At 46.7% G+C, this 17,887-nt stretch overlaps 1 protein-coding gene across 4 annotated transcripts in view; it reads right to left on the bottom strand.

The window, feature by feature from the left end:
- RAD54L2 (RAD54 like 2) overlaps nucleotides 1-17,887 on the bottom strand; it is a 112,866-nt gene that overhangs the window by 83,318 nt on the left and 11,661 nt on the right. For all 4 annotated transcript variants that reach the window (XM_032969726.2, XM_032969724.2, XM_032969725.2 and 1 more), the window contains exon 2: nucleotides 3,867-4,080. In XM_032969726.2, coding sequence (XP_032825617.2) covers nucleotides 3,867-4,023 — 157 coding nt within the window. In that variant the 5' untranslated portion in view covers nucleotides 4,024-4,080. The remainder of the gene's footprint in view (nucleotides 1-3,866; nucleotides 4,081-17,887) is intronic.

Raw genomic sequence — 17,887 nt, 5'->3', positions numbered from 1 at the left:
TTACATTGGGGAAACGAAACAACATGTCTCGGACCCTGTCCGCTAACACAAAGCAGATCTGAAACACGACAGAAGCAATTCCTCTGCTATGGCTGACCATTGTTATAACGCTGTGGGCTCGCATGATATTGTTTTTTCCGAGACCAAGGTACTCTGCAAACCTTCGGGCTACTATCAAAGGTTTGTTCATGAAGCCATCCAGATATATAAACATATAAACATACAGATCTTCAACCGAGAAGATGGATACAAATTGAGCAATCATTGGAAGGATGTTATTAACCAGGAAAAACCTTAACTGCTTTATGGTTGTTGTCTATATCTGCCGGGTACTGGTCTATTTTTCCAAGTTAACTTCCCCCCCGCAACCCCAGCTCTCTCGGCCTCCCACTTCTAGCCCCACCCACTACCCCCTCCAGCCTCGCGTCCCCTCTCTCCCTAGCGCTCACGCAGCACTCCCCTACCCCCCTCTCCCCCCTTGCCCCTCCCCCCTTTCTTACCTATATAACCTCCTGCCACGGCAGCTCTCTCTCCCACTTCAGCAAAACAAATTATTGCTGTGGTTTTCCCACCTGATGATGATTGCTTGTGTTGCAATCAAAACGTCGTTATTTATGTTATTTTATACCTACGTGAATTTACCAAAAGAACCAAAGAGTATGGTATGTTTACCGTATGCATGCAGGTTTCCAATTTCGGCCAATCCAAGCACTCGTTGGTGGACTGAGCCATGCCTCAGCCAACCAGCCACACCCATTTATAAGCGCTACGAACCTCGAGACTGGCTTCGCTGACATTGCGTTTTCTGATGTGGGCTGTGGAAACCGTTCTCTCTTACAGACCGTGTGATTTTTTACCTATCTTTTCATTTATAAATAAATTTGATTAACATCTATTTCGGTAAACAGTAGTTTTTCACAGTAGGGCGTGCGATTTTGCTTGTGTGTGAGGAGTGGTAGTGCAGTGGTTAGCGCACCGCGCTACAAACCCATTGACCCGAGTTCAATTCCCACTCACGGCCAAGAACAGTAACGATTATGTGAACCGGTCATGGGCCTCCCCTAGGTCGACTCAGCCTTAAATGAGTCCCAGGTGTGATGTATAAACATCACTACTGGGGAGACAAAGGCATTCGGGCGTGGTATTGGACACCGACCCCCTCGTGTACAGTTCCGGCCTTCATAGGGGCTCGCTAACAACACTTGCCCCAACAGTCTGTTAAAGGCTCTATGGAATATCTTTGTATTTGTACTTTTGTAGGTAATTTTTAAACATTGGGAAGTTTGGCCAATGCCAGTTACATTGGTTTTATTTTTTTGTTATCTATGGGAGAAGGAAATCGGAGTAACCGGAGGCACCAAGGTGGGAATCGGACCCAGGCGCTTCTAGCTGCGAGGCGCAAGCATCACCACTGCACCGCCACCAAAAGTAACGCTCATCAACAACATCTCAACCGCCAGCCACCATCCTGGCTAGCTTAACATGTACATTTTCGAGATCAATGTTCTTATTGTAATCATTTATTTTTAGGTTAGGCCACAATATCCTAACCAATTTTTTTATGTTCCACCACTCATCGCAGCCCAAAAACCAAAATTGCCACGTGCAAGCGTTTAACCAAGCGCCAGTTAGGATTGTTTCTGTTCTCTTACTGTGGGTCAAGAGCGACTCTCATAAACCAGGCTTAGCAGCAATTAGATACATCACATTTCATCCAAAACTTCATCAAACACCACCACTACGACGAGATCCAGGAAGGTATGAATCATCATGTCACCTGATCTGGCTTCTTAAACAGGGGTCAAGACCTCACAAGAACAACCAATTAGATTCAAACTGGACATAAACCATTACAAATACATTTCTACCAAATATCATTTATGAGGCCCACTGATTCACATTCCATGCATCAGCTATATGCATAATTTACAAGTATCCATTCGTCACGCTCTATATTTCCCAAGCAGAACGTCGAAAGCACAAAATTACATTCCATGCAAATTGTCGCATTTGGGAATATCTAACATTTTTTACCCTGAAGTTCAAGAAAAAATAGACCCACAGCACATACAGTCTTCCTAAAGACCATAAAACAAGGACAATACGTTTTTGAATTGGGTCTGTATTGGGTCCAATACAAACCAATCAGGAACCCATCTTCAGAAGGAAGTTCCTGACAATTAAATGCGGACTTCCATGATCAAAAAATCTCATGGAAGATGAGGGTTCAATACAAACCAATGGGAGCCAAAACTTTCTGGAAGAGTAACTTTTTATTGGTAGAATCATCCAGAAGTTGGGCTCTTCACTGGTTTATGTTTATACCCTGTCCACGTCACTTCATCGTCCCTTAAACAACGCCAAGGGTTTCGCCGGGGTGACTTCACTCCACAGGGCTGAACGACAACGCGATGACGCCATCATAATTAACGCCGACTCTTATATCTAGGCACATGCAGGCAAGGGTGTAGCAGAGACGTCATCACATCAAACATCTGCACGTTGACGTTACGCGCATCCCACAGTGCTGAGTCCGCTTCGTGCGAAAACTAAAACTAATCTTTTTATTTTACCATGTAAGGCCCACGAAGCTATATAGCTCTTTTGCAGAAGCGACCTGGCCACAAATGATAGCTCAACGAAGCGGCTTATCACGTGGAAATATATAGCAGCCAAATACTCTAAATGCATGTTGATTCTAAATGTGGAAGGAAAAACTGGAGGACCCGGAGAAAATTCCACATCACCACGGAGAGAGAGAGAGACATGCAAACTCCAAAGATACAACATGAGTCAGGGTCAGGATCGAACACACGAGGTAGTTAACATCTCGCTCCGACCCCCCACCCCGGTCGTATATCCCGCAGTCCTCGTTCATTATAACTGTGCACGATTATATAGGCCCACAGCAGGATCACAGTGTGACACGGACTGAAGGAATAAAGTTTTACAAATTATAAAACAGTTGATTCTTGAATATATCACCTACTCTTTCATAATTAATTCAAGTGCAGATTTTCCTTTGTAGACATCAGACTGTCAATAAAGGAAGATAAATTACCTGCACATACGTTATACAAAGCAACACTCAATCCTACCGACGATGCACGTCTCACCCTGCCCACACCAAGACAGCAGTACCTTACTCTTTGGTTCTATTGGGTAAAGTCACGTAGGTAAAAATAAAATAACAAAAATCACGACGTTTCGACCACAACACACTTGTGTTCTATTGGGTAAAGTCATAACAAAAATCACGACGTTTCGACCACAACACAAGTGTGTTGTGGTCGAAACGTCGTGACTTTTGTTATTTTATTTTTTACCTACGTGACTTTACCCAATAGAACCAAAGAGTATGGATCCTTGCAGTCACGAAAGCTTTAATTCTAGAACAGCAGTTCCTTTGTGTAAGTTTTTATAAGTGTTCACAAGCCTATGCAGCGACGATGGGGATATCTACAAGGCTAATGTCAGGCTGCTCTGCAGCTCGCAAGTTCCCTGTAAACAAATCGAGATGTGCCCACCAGCGTGTCATCTTAGTGGACCTAACGAAACAGGACGGGGGTCACATTCAAAGCAAATGCAGCCCCCGTCAGAGCTTACCATGAAGACAGTTCAACCCCCACAGCCTTCAGAATCTTGACACAAACACCGTGACCGTTTGCACAGAACTGTCTCTCTTTGCATTTTGCAGACACCAAGCCCAGTGTGATGACTCGCGCATAGTTCTGGCGCTCGTTGAAAAGCACTTGCCCCATTTATATCACCCGACCCACATGCCATACCCAGGCCCGAAGCACTGGGCATAGGACAGGAATAAAATGCCGAAAAGATACCGTAGACAGAAGAGCACGGACTCTCACCGGCATCTCTCGCGGTGTCATCGTCGTCCTCCTCTTCCTCATCCTCTTCTGACTCCTCTTCTTCCTCTTCCTCCTCCTCGGAATCCAGGTTGGACTCACTCCCGGAGTACGACTCGTCCTCCATGCCGGCAAGGCTTGCAGTCCTCAGGGCCAGCATTCCATGACTCCAGGCCGACCGCTGCAGCCGCCCAATCCCACTGCAAGCGCACGAGCCCTGCACGCACACACAGCCCAACAGAAACATTATTACTGTGAACATGCACCCTACTCACCCAAGCAAATTTGTCCCCATACATGCTCACAGTCCAGAAACGAACACGTGCACAGCTCCCAACACTTAAATCCATGCTCATAACACACGCGTGAGCAGATACATTGTAGTGAGCGACTTCTGAGACACAACGTGTAGAGGGATTCTTATTTATTTCTCACACTTCAGGCACAATCACTGGGCGACACATATATACACATGGCTACGCATAGCCGACCCATCTACACAGCCCCATCGTCGGAGTCCAACTACAGTGAGGGGAAAAAAGTATTTGATCCCCTGCTGATTTTGTACGTTTTCCCACTGACAAAGAAATAATCAGTCTATAATTTTAACGGTAGGTTTAATTGAACAGTGAGAGACAGAATAACAACAACAAAATCCAGAAAAACGCATGTCAAAAATATTATGAATTGATTTGCATTTTAATGAGGGAAATAAGTATTTAACCCCTCTGCAAAACATGACTTCGTACTTGGTGGCAAAACCCTTGTTGGCAATCACAGAGGTCAGACGTTTCTTGTAGTTGGCCACCAGGTTTGCACACATCTCAGGAGGGATTTTGTCCCACTCCTCTTTGCAGATCTTCTCCAAGTCATTAAGGTTTCGAGGCTGACGTTTGGCAACTCGAACCTTCAGCTCCCTCCAGAGATTTTCTATGGGATTAAGGTCTGGAGACTGGCTAGGCCACTCCAGGACCTTAATGTGCTTCTTCCTGAGTCACTCCTTTGTTGCCTTGGCCGTGTGTTTTGGGTCATTGTCATGCTGGAATACCCATCCACGACCCATTTTCAATGCCCTGGCTGAGGGAAGGAGGTTCTCACCCAAGATTTGACGGTACATGGCCCCGTCCATCGTCCCTTTGATGCGGTGAAGTTGTCCTGTCCCCTTAGCAGAAAAACACCCCCAAAGCATAATGTTTCCACCTCCATGTTTGACGGTGGGGATGGTGTTCTTGGGGTCATAGGCAGCATTCCTCCTCCTCCAAACACGGCGAGTTGAGTTGATGCCAAAGAGCTCCATTTTGGTCTCATCTGACCACAACACTTTCACCCAGTTGTCCTCTGAATCATTGAGATGTTCATTGGCAAACTTCAGACGGGCATGTATATGTGCTTTCTTGAGCAGGGGGACCTTGCGGGTGCTGCAGGATTTTAGTCCTTCACGGCGTAGTGTGTTACCAATTGTTTTCTTGGTGACTATGGTCCCAGCTGCCTTGAGATCATTGACAAGATCCTCCTGTGTCGTTCTGGGATGATTCCTTACAGTTCTCATGATCATTGCAACTCCACGAGGTGAGATCTTGCATGGAGCCCCAGGCCGAGGGAGATTGACAGTTCTTGTGTTTCTTCCATTTGCGAATAATCGCACCAACTGTTGTCACCTTCTCACCAAGCTGCTTGGCAATGGTCTTGTAGCCCATTCCAGCCTTGTGTATGTCTACAATCTTGTCCCTGACATCCTTGGAGAGCTCTTTGGTCTTGGCCATGGTGGAGAGTTTGGAATCTGATTGATTGCTTCTGTGGACAGGTGTCTTTTATACAGGTAACAAGCTGAGATTAGGAGCACTCCCTTTAAGTGTGCATCCTAATCTCAGCTCGTTACATGTATAAAAGACACCTGGGAGCCAGAAATCTTTCTGATTGAGAGGGGGTCAAATACTTATTTCCCTCATTAAAATGCAAATCAATTTATAAAAATTTTGACATGCGTTTTTCTGGATGTTTTTTGTTGTTATTCTGTCTCTCACTGTTCAAATAAACCTACCATTAAAATTACAGACTGATCATTTCTTTGTCAGTGGGCAAACGTACAAATCAGCAGGGGATCAAATACTTTTTTCCCTCACTGTATATAGCTGACTGATATAGCGACGATGACAATGGGAGGTGTGCAGAGTATCGGCCATGTGGCCAGACGATGAAGAGAGATGACGACGAAGACAGCGACGGCAGCCCGAACCCTTATATACTTCCCGGCGTGGCCAAGCCCCGCCTCCGGCCACGCCCCGCGTCCGGCCACGCCCCCTTCTAGAACCTTCGAGCAGGTTCTCGGAGCTTCCCGACTGACCCTGCCTTTAACCTTTAAGCAAGTAATGCCCACCTAGTTGGCTATTATATAACACACCCATACTCGTGATTACCTCTCCTGGTCAACAGATGGCACCTTGTCACTACACGTGTAGTGCTAATACCGTGATCCAGGGATAGAAATACCCACGGGATCCCAGGTTACACTTGAGACGACGTCATAAAGGAAAGTAAAGAGAAGGCGGAGCGTGGGAGAGAGGGAACGCCCAGGGAGAGAATGGTGATGTCACCGGATGAGGTGGGGCGATCAGCACGCTTCCTGGTGGGATTTGGAGTGGAGTGGTCGCACGTGGCGTGAGCTTGTGCAGAAAATAATGAAGAGTGCGTTGTCTCAATCTTCATCTGTTGGTGGCAACAGTGGAATCGCGAAGATGCCTCGACGCAGTAACAGAAAAGGACCCCGATCGAAACCCCAGCGAAGAGAGAGAAGAACGCGCACACCTCCACTCCCAGCACCCCAGACACCCGTGATCCGAAGACAGCCAGGTCTACAGACGGGATCAGGACGGCTCCCCAAACCGTAAGGAAGATGGCGAAAGGCGAGGAGCGACTCGTCTGAGAGCCCTCCACTCCGCAAGAGAAGGAGGCCCTGGGCGGACCGAGCCGATCAACTCACGGAGGCGGTAACGCTACTCCTGCAACAGTTGCGGGAAGAAAAGATGGCTGATAATCTTGCGATGGCGTCCACGGCGGCTTCTTTTTCTTCACCCTCGGTTCGAGCGGGAATGCCATGAGCATCAGCAACAGTTGAGATGGTCGCCGCCCACAATGAAGCGTGGGAGACATCGGCGCCGTGGACGGAGGAGCCAGTGCTGTTGACGGGTAAAAGCGCGGCACCATGACCGACGGAATCCACCCTCCCCGGGCCGGCAAGCCCATCGGAGGCTTCGAAACGGACAGAAAAACAAGGGGATGGAAAAGGGCAACCTCCAGAGAGAGTAGAAATAAATTTGGTGGGAGCAACATCGATAGCCACCATCGGTGCAGAATTGGCACGAAACACGCCAGGCCCAGCGGTAATGGTTGCTCCGAGCCTTAGCATATGGCAACCGGGTATTATCATCGGCCGAACGCTACTGCGTAACAAGGATACAGTGAGGGAAAAAAGTATTTGATCCCCTGCTGATTTTGTACGTTTGCCCACTGACAAATAAATGATCAGTCTATAATTTTAATGGTAGGTTTATTTGAACAGAAAAACGCAGGTCAAAAATGTTATAAATTGATTTGCATTTCAATGAGAGAAATAAGTATTTGACCCCCTCTCAAACAGAAAGATTTCTGGCTCCCAGGTGTCTTTTATACAGGTAAGGAGCTGAGATTAGGAGCACACTCTTAAAGGGAGTGCTCCTAATCTCAGCTTGTTACCTGTATAAAAGGCACATGTCCACAGAATCAATCAATCAATCAGATTACAAACTCTCCACCATGGCCAAGACCAAAGAGCTCTCCAAGGATGTCAGGGACAAGATTGTAGACATACACAAGGCTGGAATGGGCTACAAGACCATTGCCAAGCAGCTTGGTGAGAAGGTGACAACAGTTGGTGCGCTTATTCGCAAATGGAAGAAATACAAAAGAACTGTCAATCTCCCTCGGCCTGCGGCTCCATGCAAGATCTCACCTCGTGGAGTTGCAATGATAATGAGAATGGTGAGGAATCAGCCCAGAACTACACGGGAGGATCTTGTCAATGATCTCAAGGCAGCTGGGACCATAGTCACCAAGAAAACAATTGGTAACACACTACGCCGTGAAGGACTGAAATCCTGCAGCACCCACAAGGTCCCCCTGCTCAAGAAAGCACATGTACCTGCCCGTCTGAAGTTTGCCAATGAACATCTGAATGATTCAGAGGACAACTGGGTGAAAGTGTTGTGGTCAGATGAGACCAAAATGGAGCTCTTTGGCATTAACTCAACTCGCCGTGTTTGGAGGAGGAGGAATGCTGCCTATGACCCCAAGAACACCATCCCCACCGTCAAACATGGAGGTGGAAACATTATGCTTTGGGGGTGTTTTTCTGCTAAGGGGACAGGACAAATTCACCGCATCAAAGGGACGATGGACGGGGCCATGTACCGTCAAATCTTGGGTGAGAATCTCCTTCCCTCAGCCAGTGCATTGAAAAAGGGTCGGGGATGGGTATTCCAGCATGACAATGACCCAAAACACACGGCCAAGACAACAAAGGAGTGGCTCAAGACGAAGCACATTAAGGTCCTGGAGTGGCCTAGCCAGTCTCCAGACCAGAATCCCATAGAAAATCTTTGGAGGGAGCTGAAGGTCCGAGTTGCCAAACATCAACCTCGAAACCTTCATGACTTGGAGAAGATCTGCAAAGAGGAGTGGGACAAAATCCCTCCTGAGATGTGTGCAAACCTGGTGGACAACTACAAGAAACGTCTGACCTCTGTGATTGCCAACAAGGGTTTTGCCACCAAGTACTAAGTCATGTTTTGCAGAGGGGTCAAATACTTATTTCCCTCATTACAATGCAAATCAATTTATAACATTTTTGACATGCGTTTTTCTGGATTTTGTTGTTGTTATTCTGTCTCTCACTGTTCAAATAAACCTACCATTAAAATTATAGACGTAATTTCTTTGTCAGTGGGCAAACGTACAAAATCAGCAGGGGATCAAATACTTTTTTCCCTCACTGTATAACTCCTGGCAGTTGTGCATTTTGTTCAACAATTTAACCCATGCCTATACGGATGAAAATTTGAGGTGCGGACTGACCACGCAGCACTGCAATACTCGTTACATATCGACCAACCCTCTGGCCAGATGGATTGAAAGGCTGCAAGTATCCTATGTGGTAGTCCATAGAAAGGGGTTGTGCCACACCAATGCAGATGCATTATCTTGTATGCCCGAAGCAGGTACTTGTGCATGTGCAAAGGGGTTACCCAGGTGTAAACCACTCTCACCCAACACACAGCACCTGTGCACATACGAGAAAACAAGCCAGAGACTCCCTTGGCCGATCGAGATTTGGGATTGAGCCAAGAGGAGTGGCGGCAATTGCAATGGGAGGTAGAGACGCTTGAACCCATTCGTGCCATTGCTAAGGGCTGTTGATACATTGGGTGATCGACACACAGTTCTACTGTGTCATCGTGCCGACCTCCATTCGTAAAATGTCAGTTGAGGTGTATGGCCGCCGCCTCATGCATTTGGGGGAGCTGAAAACACTACCATTAAGACGCATTATTTTTGGACGAGCATTATGGCAGTTATCCGCGCATGGATGGCCTCGTGTAGAATGTGCGCGGCGAAAGCCGCCAGCACACCCGATCAAGGTGCCCCTACAATCAATCGAGATTTTGCGGGTAAACTAATTGGTGGCCTTGTATATATTTGGACCCCTACCTCGCACCGACAGAGTTCATAAATATCTGCTAGTAGGGGTCGAGTACTTCAAGAGATGGCCAGTGGCGTGGCCCTTGGCGGATCAAACAGCTCAGTCAAAAGCAGAAGCATTTGTGCATGGATATTTTATGGATAAAGGGGCCCCTGAAAAACTTCTCAACAGTCCAGGGTACAAAAAAATCCACAAAATAGATACAGGAAGTGTGCAACATCCTAGGCACTAAGAAGGTACATACTTCCCCATGTCATCCACAAACCAATGGTATGGTAGAACGCCTAAATTGCACCACCAAATCCATGCTGTGTCAAGTGGACAATGACACTCAGACGGACTGGGATTTACATAGGTGGGATCCTGGCGGCAAATCGGTTGACCCTGCATGCTGACAGGATACTCCCCGTTCTACTTGATGTACGGTAGGTAGCCAGACAAACCCATCGGGTGACCTCCCAGCTAAAGCTGCGAAATAGCCTATAGCGATACGAGTCATGCAGCAGTGGGAGACGGCGAGGGAAGCGGCGGAAACTGCAGCGGCTTCTGTCTGTTCCACGACCGAACGGGCTAGGCAAAAGGGAGTGACGCCCCTGCCTTTTGAAGTGGGAGATAGTCCGTGGCTACACTGCCGACAGGTACCCTTAGGGACCTCGCCCAAAATGCACCATCCGTGGCAGGGCCCTGTGAAAGTTGTAGAGATCCTTCGGCCTCAATTAGCACGCGTCCAATTAGGACATTGGTGATGGTATGTACATCCCGCCCATCTAAAGCCTGACCGGACAAACACTAGCACGGATGCACCACTAGACTCGGAGAAGCACCCACTACACTCACCAAAAACCGGGTTACCATGAACACCTACACCCCTTCACTCATTGCCAAGGTCAGGGAAGCCAATTGCTGACGAACCAACCTCAAGGAGGTTGCCTTCCTTCCCAAGGACCACCCGTGACCAAGGAGGTGCGGCAGCATTCGACTGAGCTGCGGCTACACGGCAGTAACGTGCGGTGAGGTCAATGGCTGGGGAGGCACTGGGAAGTGTCAGATCCAGATTCACAGAGGGGGGCGTGGCCTCGCTGAGGGGGCGTGGCCTCACTAGGGGGCGTGTCCGACACATCCCCCTCAGTGAGGCAGATGTGATAGCTGCCTCCCCTGGTGCTTTTTCATTGCAGTTTCATGACGAGACTGGCGAACCTAAATATTTTTGGTTTAACACGTGAAATAAGTTACCTGGAGTATGGAATGCGAGGACATGAAATGGAGGGGTCTACAAACATTACATTGGTGACATACTGAGATAGTAACAGGCACGCGCTTATTGTCCACGCTCCATCCAGTTACTGAGGGGTTGCGCAATCAGAGGGGAGGCTGAGGTCGTCGCTGCCTCACCTCTCGTCTCTTCCTGTATTTGCAGCGGAGCTCCGGAAATTTGGTGATTTTGACTATAAAAATTATTGACTCATACAGAAATGACAATTATAACACAGATCAGTGGAAAATCTTAATATTTGATTATTCTTTTTTTTTACTTATCGTAACAGCTATTTTCATTGGAGTATGACACCCCTGCCTCCCCTAACCGCACGTCCCTGCTACACGGCCCGGTTACCCAGGCACGGGCTCGGTCAATGCTCCCAAGGTGATGAACAACCACCGCATGCAAGACCACGGAAGCACGGAGGAAAATTACATTGTCATTCCTTTGTGCCGCAGGTTGTCATCGGTTGTTCGATCATTACGGTTGGAAGGTCCGTTTGAACCTTGTGTGTACTGCCTTGTCTTACGGTAACTCGTTTATTACGGTCTTTAATTCTGTTCTGTATACATACACACCACACCTGCACACACAAAGTGACAGAACTCAAGTTCGAAATTGCTTATTTATTGACTGACAAAAAGTCTATCATTTTTTTCTCCTTCATCCTTCCATACTCCCCTGCTGTTGGAATTACCCTGAACGCCTTGGATTCTCACAGGTTGTGTTGAGTCGATGACGACTTTTTCTTCGGGGGGGGGGGGGGGGGGTGATGTAGTACTAATACTTAAGTCATCCGGGGGTATAAAATACCCACAGGAACCCAGGTTACACTTGAAATGTCATGAAGGAAAGGGAAGAGAAGTCGAGGCATGAGAGAGGGAACGCCCAGGGAGAAAGTGATGACATCACCGGATGAGGTGGGGTGATCAGGGCGCTTCCTGTGGGATTCGGAGTGACGTGGTCGCACGCGGCATGAGCTTGTGCAGAAAATAAAGAGTGTGTCATTTCAATCTTCGTCTGGTGGACTCATTACGCATGGGTTAGCACGACTGCCTGCTCCATGGCAAATGTATCGAAGCCTGTTAAGTGGCCCTAAACATGTGTTCCGATAGCACACTGTTGCACGATGTTTGTGGTAATGCGTGTAATCAATAAGCCACTGACTGGCATGTGGTGTTATAATGCTGCCCTCCTATTAGCCACACAGCTCCTCTGGGTAACCATGCAGCACGATGCCATGACTTGAGCGCAGTGGTCTTGTCAGCCCTCAATGTTGCTAAGTGGTATAATTATCAGGCATGAGAAATCCATTTAACCCAACTCCCTGCTAAAAGCATGGCTCCTGCAGATGGTGTACGTCTGGAGGTATGTGGCAGATAGACGCACAGTCATTGGGGACGTTAGGGACAAAGCTTGAAAACCAGTTACTCCAATGAAATCTCCAAGGCAATCGACAATTATTATTCTCTCACCGGAGAAACCTGGTTAACCACAAATTCTGAAAATCATGACAAATCTGGCATTTTAGTTAGAGAGCAGTTACGCTGGAATGTGGGCTTCAAAAATAGTGCACACTGGTCTGCTCTTGCTACTTTCACAGGCACCCTTTATCAACTTTTTATTCAATAATAATTCACCACCATTGGTTCAAGCATGCCTGAATGCTGATGAGATGCTTAATGTCAAAACCAGTCGAATTTGCTCTTGTTAAATCAATGCTGCTGACACTACACACTCCCCGAAGGCTGTGGCAGCTCACATGTCGGAAGGAAGGAAATTGACTGCTTATTCACATGGATATTTTATACCACCTCCAAAGCAATGTGTAGTTGAAACAAAATACTTAAAAAATCTGGGGAACATCTACATTCATTGTATTGCGCGCAACAAACTATAATGCCCAGTTCTACATTCCACAACCCAGAGAGGAGTGAAACAAGGCGACCATCGATCAAATGCCTACTACTATTTCTCTCTTTCGTATAGCTAATGCAGAGCAACAACTACAATTTAACATTCAGGTGGTCAAGCCTAGATAACCATGTCAGGAGTAATAGCGGAATAGTGTACCAACATCCATCATTGCTGTGATGTCTCCTTCGTGTTTGTGGATCGGGGCATTGCGTCGTTATACGCTGTATGGTCTATTCTGGATGACCAGTCGCATACTGCTACTGGAGTTTATTAATTTTCCATTTGTGCATCAGGTAGCCACATCTGCTGCTTGCGCCATGGTTTGTGCAGTGGATGCAATTTAGGGTGGACCATGAGTTTCGTGGAAGATCAAAACCCAGGGATCTCCTGCAGTTGTTCTTTCACAAGGTGGTGTTTGTTTGCGAGTTCTTTTGAACTCCATTCAGCTCTTCAGGCTGTGTACTGGAAACAGTTATATCAATTAACACAATTTCGGAAACATTTTCAGTGGTAAAAATCTTCCAAGTTGTAATTTAGTTTTTGACATTACACTCTTCAAAATTTAAATAACAGACAGAATAATCACAGAGAGAATGGAGCAGAGTGAAGTGGTTCGACTTAAAATCCATTTCAATTTAACTTGTGCAGCTGGTGATACTCTAACCACGATGTAAATAATCATGGCAAAAACCCCAGCAACGTGACTGCGACACAACACTGCTACTACCGTTTAACAGAGTAGGGGGCACTTTGAACTGTTCAATCACACGCAGAGCAAATCTCCTTCTGCATCTTCTCGTGTCCTGCCACCACAACTGTATATTTATCCAGTATCAGGCTGATGGTGATGATGGTGGCCCGGTCGGCAGCCCTGGCGAGGTCCTTCAGGGGCACGGCTCCTCCAGGATGCTCCACGGTCCGTGTCTCATGTCGGTGCCACCAGAGTGGCCCCACTTGTTGTAACTCTCTGAGCCACCCCGACTGGAACATGTGAAAAGAGCTTGGTAGCTCATCGGATTCCTCCTCCAGTCTTAATAAAGATTTATATTCTGACTTGGCCACGTTGACTTCTGAGCTGCCGACTCCCGTCAAGGTTATTCAGCGACGTCGATGCGCGTTTGTGATGTCCTTGATTATTGCGACGGGCCACGTTTGTCACATTTTCAGTCGTGTACCCATCGGTGAATTTGTTGTTCAAAGCTGTTTTGTTGGGGCTAGGAAGCTTTTCCGTGATTTCGGGCGGCTCACCACTGCGGTGCATCCACATAGTGGACATCCCGTGTTCCCCCCACCTGTCCAAACTGCTTGCAGCTGCTCTCCATAATGTCTTGCAGTGTGCAATTCGGGCGAGGATGAAGTGGCTGTTCACATTCGTCGGTTTTTAGGCATCCGGTGATGCATCGACAGCCGTCATCCATCATAGGGTCCAGATCCTTGTTGCGAGAGCAGTTCTCTCTCCCGCACATCGCACACGAGTACTTGGCTGTAGAATACACAGTGCAACACAAAAAAAATTGTTCCTGGGTCGTGTTATTTCCTAATTGCTTATGCCTCAATAGTACAGAAAATAGCTATTATTCCCCACAAACTTTGCTTTTGTGACCAGGACAGTGATATTTTGAAATTTACCTATTTTCCAGAACATTCCAGATATATTTAGTGCTGAGTAAACTTGGAGTAACTGCTAGAACATTCTAGAACTTTCCAGTAATAAAAATAGTAGTATAAATACAGGGGCCTTAAGCCCACCAGTTTAGTTTAGTTCCAGCTGCCTAAGTGGATACATATCTGCATTTTTCTGAGATGGCATCAAGAGGCTGCAAGCATCTGGCAGACGTATTTTGCTATGTCTGCGGCCAAATTATCAAGACGAGCGAAAAAGTACTCTGTGGAAGCATCTGCTAAGATGTGTGAGGCCTACAAGGCATATTTCGGCATGCCTGCCGGGGATCAAGACAAACCCTGGGCACCTCATTTCACCTGCGAGCAATGCAAAAAAAACTCTGGAAGGTAAGATGGACAATTGTTGCTCGGAATTTGATGTTATCAAATTTGTAACAAATTTGAAAACTAAGTTTAATTTTTTTTTTTTTTACAATTTTCAATGTTATTGAAACTATACATGAAAAATGTTGCGAGAATCTCTTACACATTAGTCATGGGCGAAATGTATTTTTGTAGGATGGTACAGAGGGGAAAAGGGAGCCATGAAGTTCACTATCCCAAGAATTTGGCGGGAACCCACTGACCATTCAAGCAACTGCTACTTCTGCATGGTGGAGCCTTCCAAACGTCGGACTGGCAAGAATGCACCTGCTATCACGTATCCGGACCTTCCTTCATCCATTGCTCCGGTGCCACACTGCCATGAGCTCCCCGTACCCACTCCTCCGGAGAGCAGCCATCTTTAGAAGAGAGCAGCAAGTCAGAGAGCGAGGAAGACGTTGTAGATCCAGATGACAATTTTAGAGGTGGAGCTGAGGAGAGCAACCCATACTACCCCAACCAAAAAGATCTCAACGACTTGATCAGAGATCTTGGTCTCACCAAATCCAATGTCGCGCTTTTGACATCTAGACTCAAGCAGTGGAACTTGTTGGATAAGAATGTGAAATTCACAGATCAGAGGAAGCGTCACCAACCTTTTTGCTGCCTTTGTCACAATGTGACCAGTCTGTTCGAGGCAATCGGAATCGCCTGTAACCAGAATGAGTGGCGCCTCTTCATTGACAGTTCATCCAGGAGCCTCAAAGCCATGCTACTCCATAATGGTAACAAGTACTCGTCTCTTCCCCTGCCTCACTCGGTGCACCTCAAAGAGGATTACAACAGCATCAAGACCTTGCTGGACGCCTTGAAGTATGATGAGTACGGCTGGGAGGTCATCGAAGACTTCAAAATGGTGGCATTCCTGATGGGTCTCCAAGGTGGCTTTACCAAGTTTCCCTGCTATTTTTGCCTTTGGGACAGCAGGGACACCAAGGCGCACTACCACAGGTGGGACTGGCCACAGCGGACCCAGTTTTCTGTGGGGAGGAACAATGTAAAGTGGGAGCCACTGGTGGACCCCCGGAAGGTGCTGATGCCACCACTGCACATCAAATTGGGCCTTATGAAACAATTTGTCAGAGCTGTAGATAAGGAGTCGGCAGCCTTAAAGTACCTTCAAGCCTTCTTCCCTAAGCTGTCAGAGGCAAAAGTCAAAGCCGGTGTCTTTGTCGGACCACACAAGATCCTGGAGTGCAATGAATTCCCAAAGAAGTTCACTAGTAAGGAGAAAGCGACTTGGAACAGCTTTATCGCAGTGGTTTGTGGCTTCCTGGGCAATCACAAGGTCGAAAACTATGGTTGAAACCCTGGTGAAGAACTACGGCACAATGGGCTGTAGGATGTCCCTCAAATTCCATATCCTTGATGCTCATCTTGATAAATTCAAGGAGAACATGGGAGCGTACTCGGAGGAGCAAGGCGAGCGCCTCCACCAGGATATACTGGACTTTGAACACCGCTATCAAGGACAGTTTAACGGGAACATGATGGGAGACTACATTTGGGGGTTGATTCGTGAAAGTGATTTACAGTACAATCGTAAATCTCGAAAAACTACTCACTTCTAAATCTTTTGTAGTCATTTTTGCATAACTTTAGTATAAATACATGTTAATTTTGATTCATATTTTTTCTGACTTTGTGAACGAAAAAACACAAATTCGCCCATTTTCTCATTGAAAATAGGTAAATTTCAAGATATCACTGTCCTGGTCACAAAAGCAAAGTTTGTGGGGAATAATAGCCATTTTCTATACTTTTTAGACAAGCAATTACGAAATAACACTTACTACGCAGGAACAAAAATTGTGTTACATAGTGATATCAAAATTTGAGTGTGGTGGCTCGCAGTGTTGCTGGGTCGGCTCCCACGTTGCGTTTGCGTACTTCCCGACGAGTTTTTTCTTGCTAGCTTTGCTTTTTATCTTCTCCAGGTGTTGTTTTGAAGGGAAGCGAGTGGTCTAATGTCACCCCATGGGAGATAGGATACCAGCAGAGAACGGTTCCAGAGGTAATAAAAAGCCCCGAACATATCCGCACAGACCCCAAATGCTCCACCGAAACCCAGGTCTTGTTTCCACCTCCGCTACTGCGATTAACTCCATATGCATGCTCTCAATAACCCACAGTGCAGCTGCTAAGCCTCTCTCGAAGTGAAACCTGCAAAAAAGACACCACATCACCCCAGTCTACCTGCCTCCCAATAAAACTATGAATTGCCTTATCAAGAGTACACACCAGCTTGGCACAGTTGTAACACTTGTGCCTCGGAGTAAAAAAAGTCCTGGGTTCTATTTCCAACTCGAGCCCTTTTCTTAGTGGAGTTTGTATGTTCTCCCCCTGTTTAGTTTCCTCCTTTGAATTCCTTCGGGTTCTCCGGTTTTCTTCCCATAGTAAAACAAAAACATACAATGTCACTGGCATTGGTCAAACATCCCAACGCTGAAACATTACCTGCAAATTACTCAATTGGAATGACATATTCAGCAGCAACAATACCCCTTATTGCAGAAACATGGCAAGACTCTCATGAAGGAGTCTTGAGACTCGGTGAGGCTTTCCTGGGGTAAACAAGCCCAGCAGTAGTAATAATAACAGCTTTCCGTAGGCATCCATAGCCAACATTAATATACTATTGCATACAGATTTGTCAGTATCTTGTCTCAAACCCTGATAAAGCCAATGGAGACTCGTGAATATGCTGTCCATCTACACTTACACATTATGAGGATACTATATTGCATTGAGGCCACAGTGGCGAGATGTTAACTCTCGCCTTGTATGCAGGAGGTCGTGGGTCCGATCCCGACCCTTGACGCCTACTGTATATCTTGAGTTTGCATGTCCTCCCCGTGGTGGTATGAATTTTTCTCCGGGTCCTCCGGTTTTTCCTTCGAAGATTTAGACCCAACATGCTTTTAGAGTATTGGCTGATATAAATTTCCACGTGATGATAAGCTATTTTGTTGAGCTATCATTTGTGATAGCCAGGTCGCTTCTGAAAAAGACCACTAAAGCTCAGTGGGCCTTACCTGGTAAAATGCAATAATTCGTTTTAATAGTCTT

The sequence above is a fragment of the Petromyzon marinus genome, chromosome 42 (genome assembly GCF_048934315.1).
Source record: "Petromyzon marinus isolate PM22_M1 ecotype Great Lakes invasive population chromosome 42, UKy_Petmar_22M1.pri1.0, whole genome shotgun sequence".
NCBI classification, from domain to species: Eukaryota; Metazoa; Chordata; class Hyperoartia; order Petromyzontiformes; family Petromyzontidae; genus Petromyzon; species Petromyzon marinus.
Note: the sequence above shows the minus strand (reverse complement) of the source record. Positions and strands in the feature narration are given on the sequence as shown.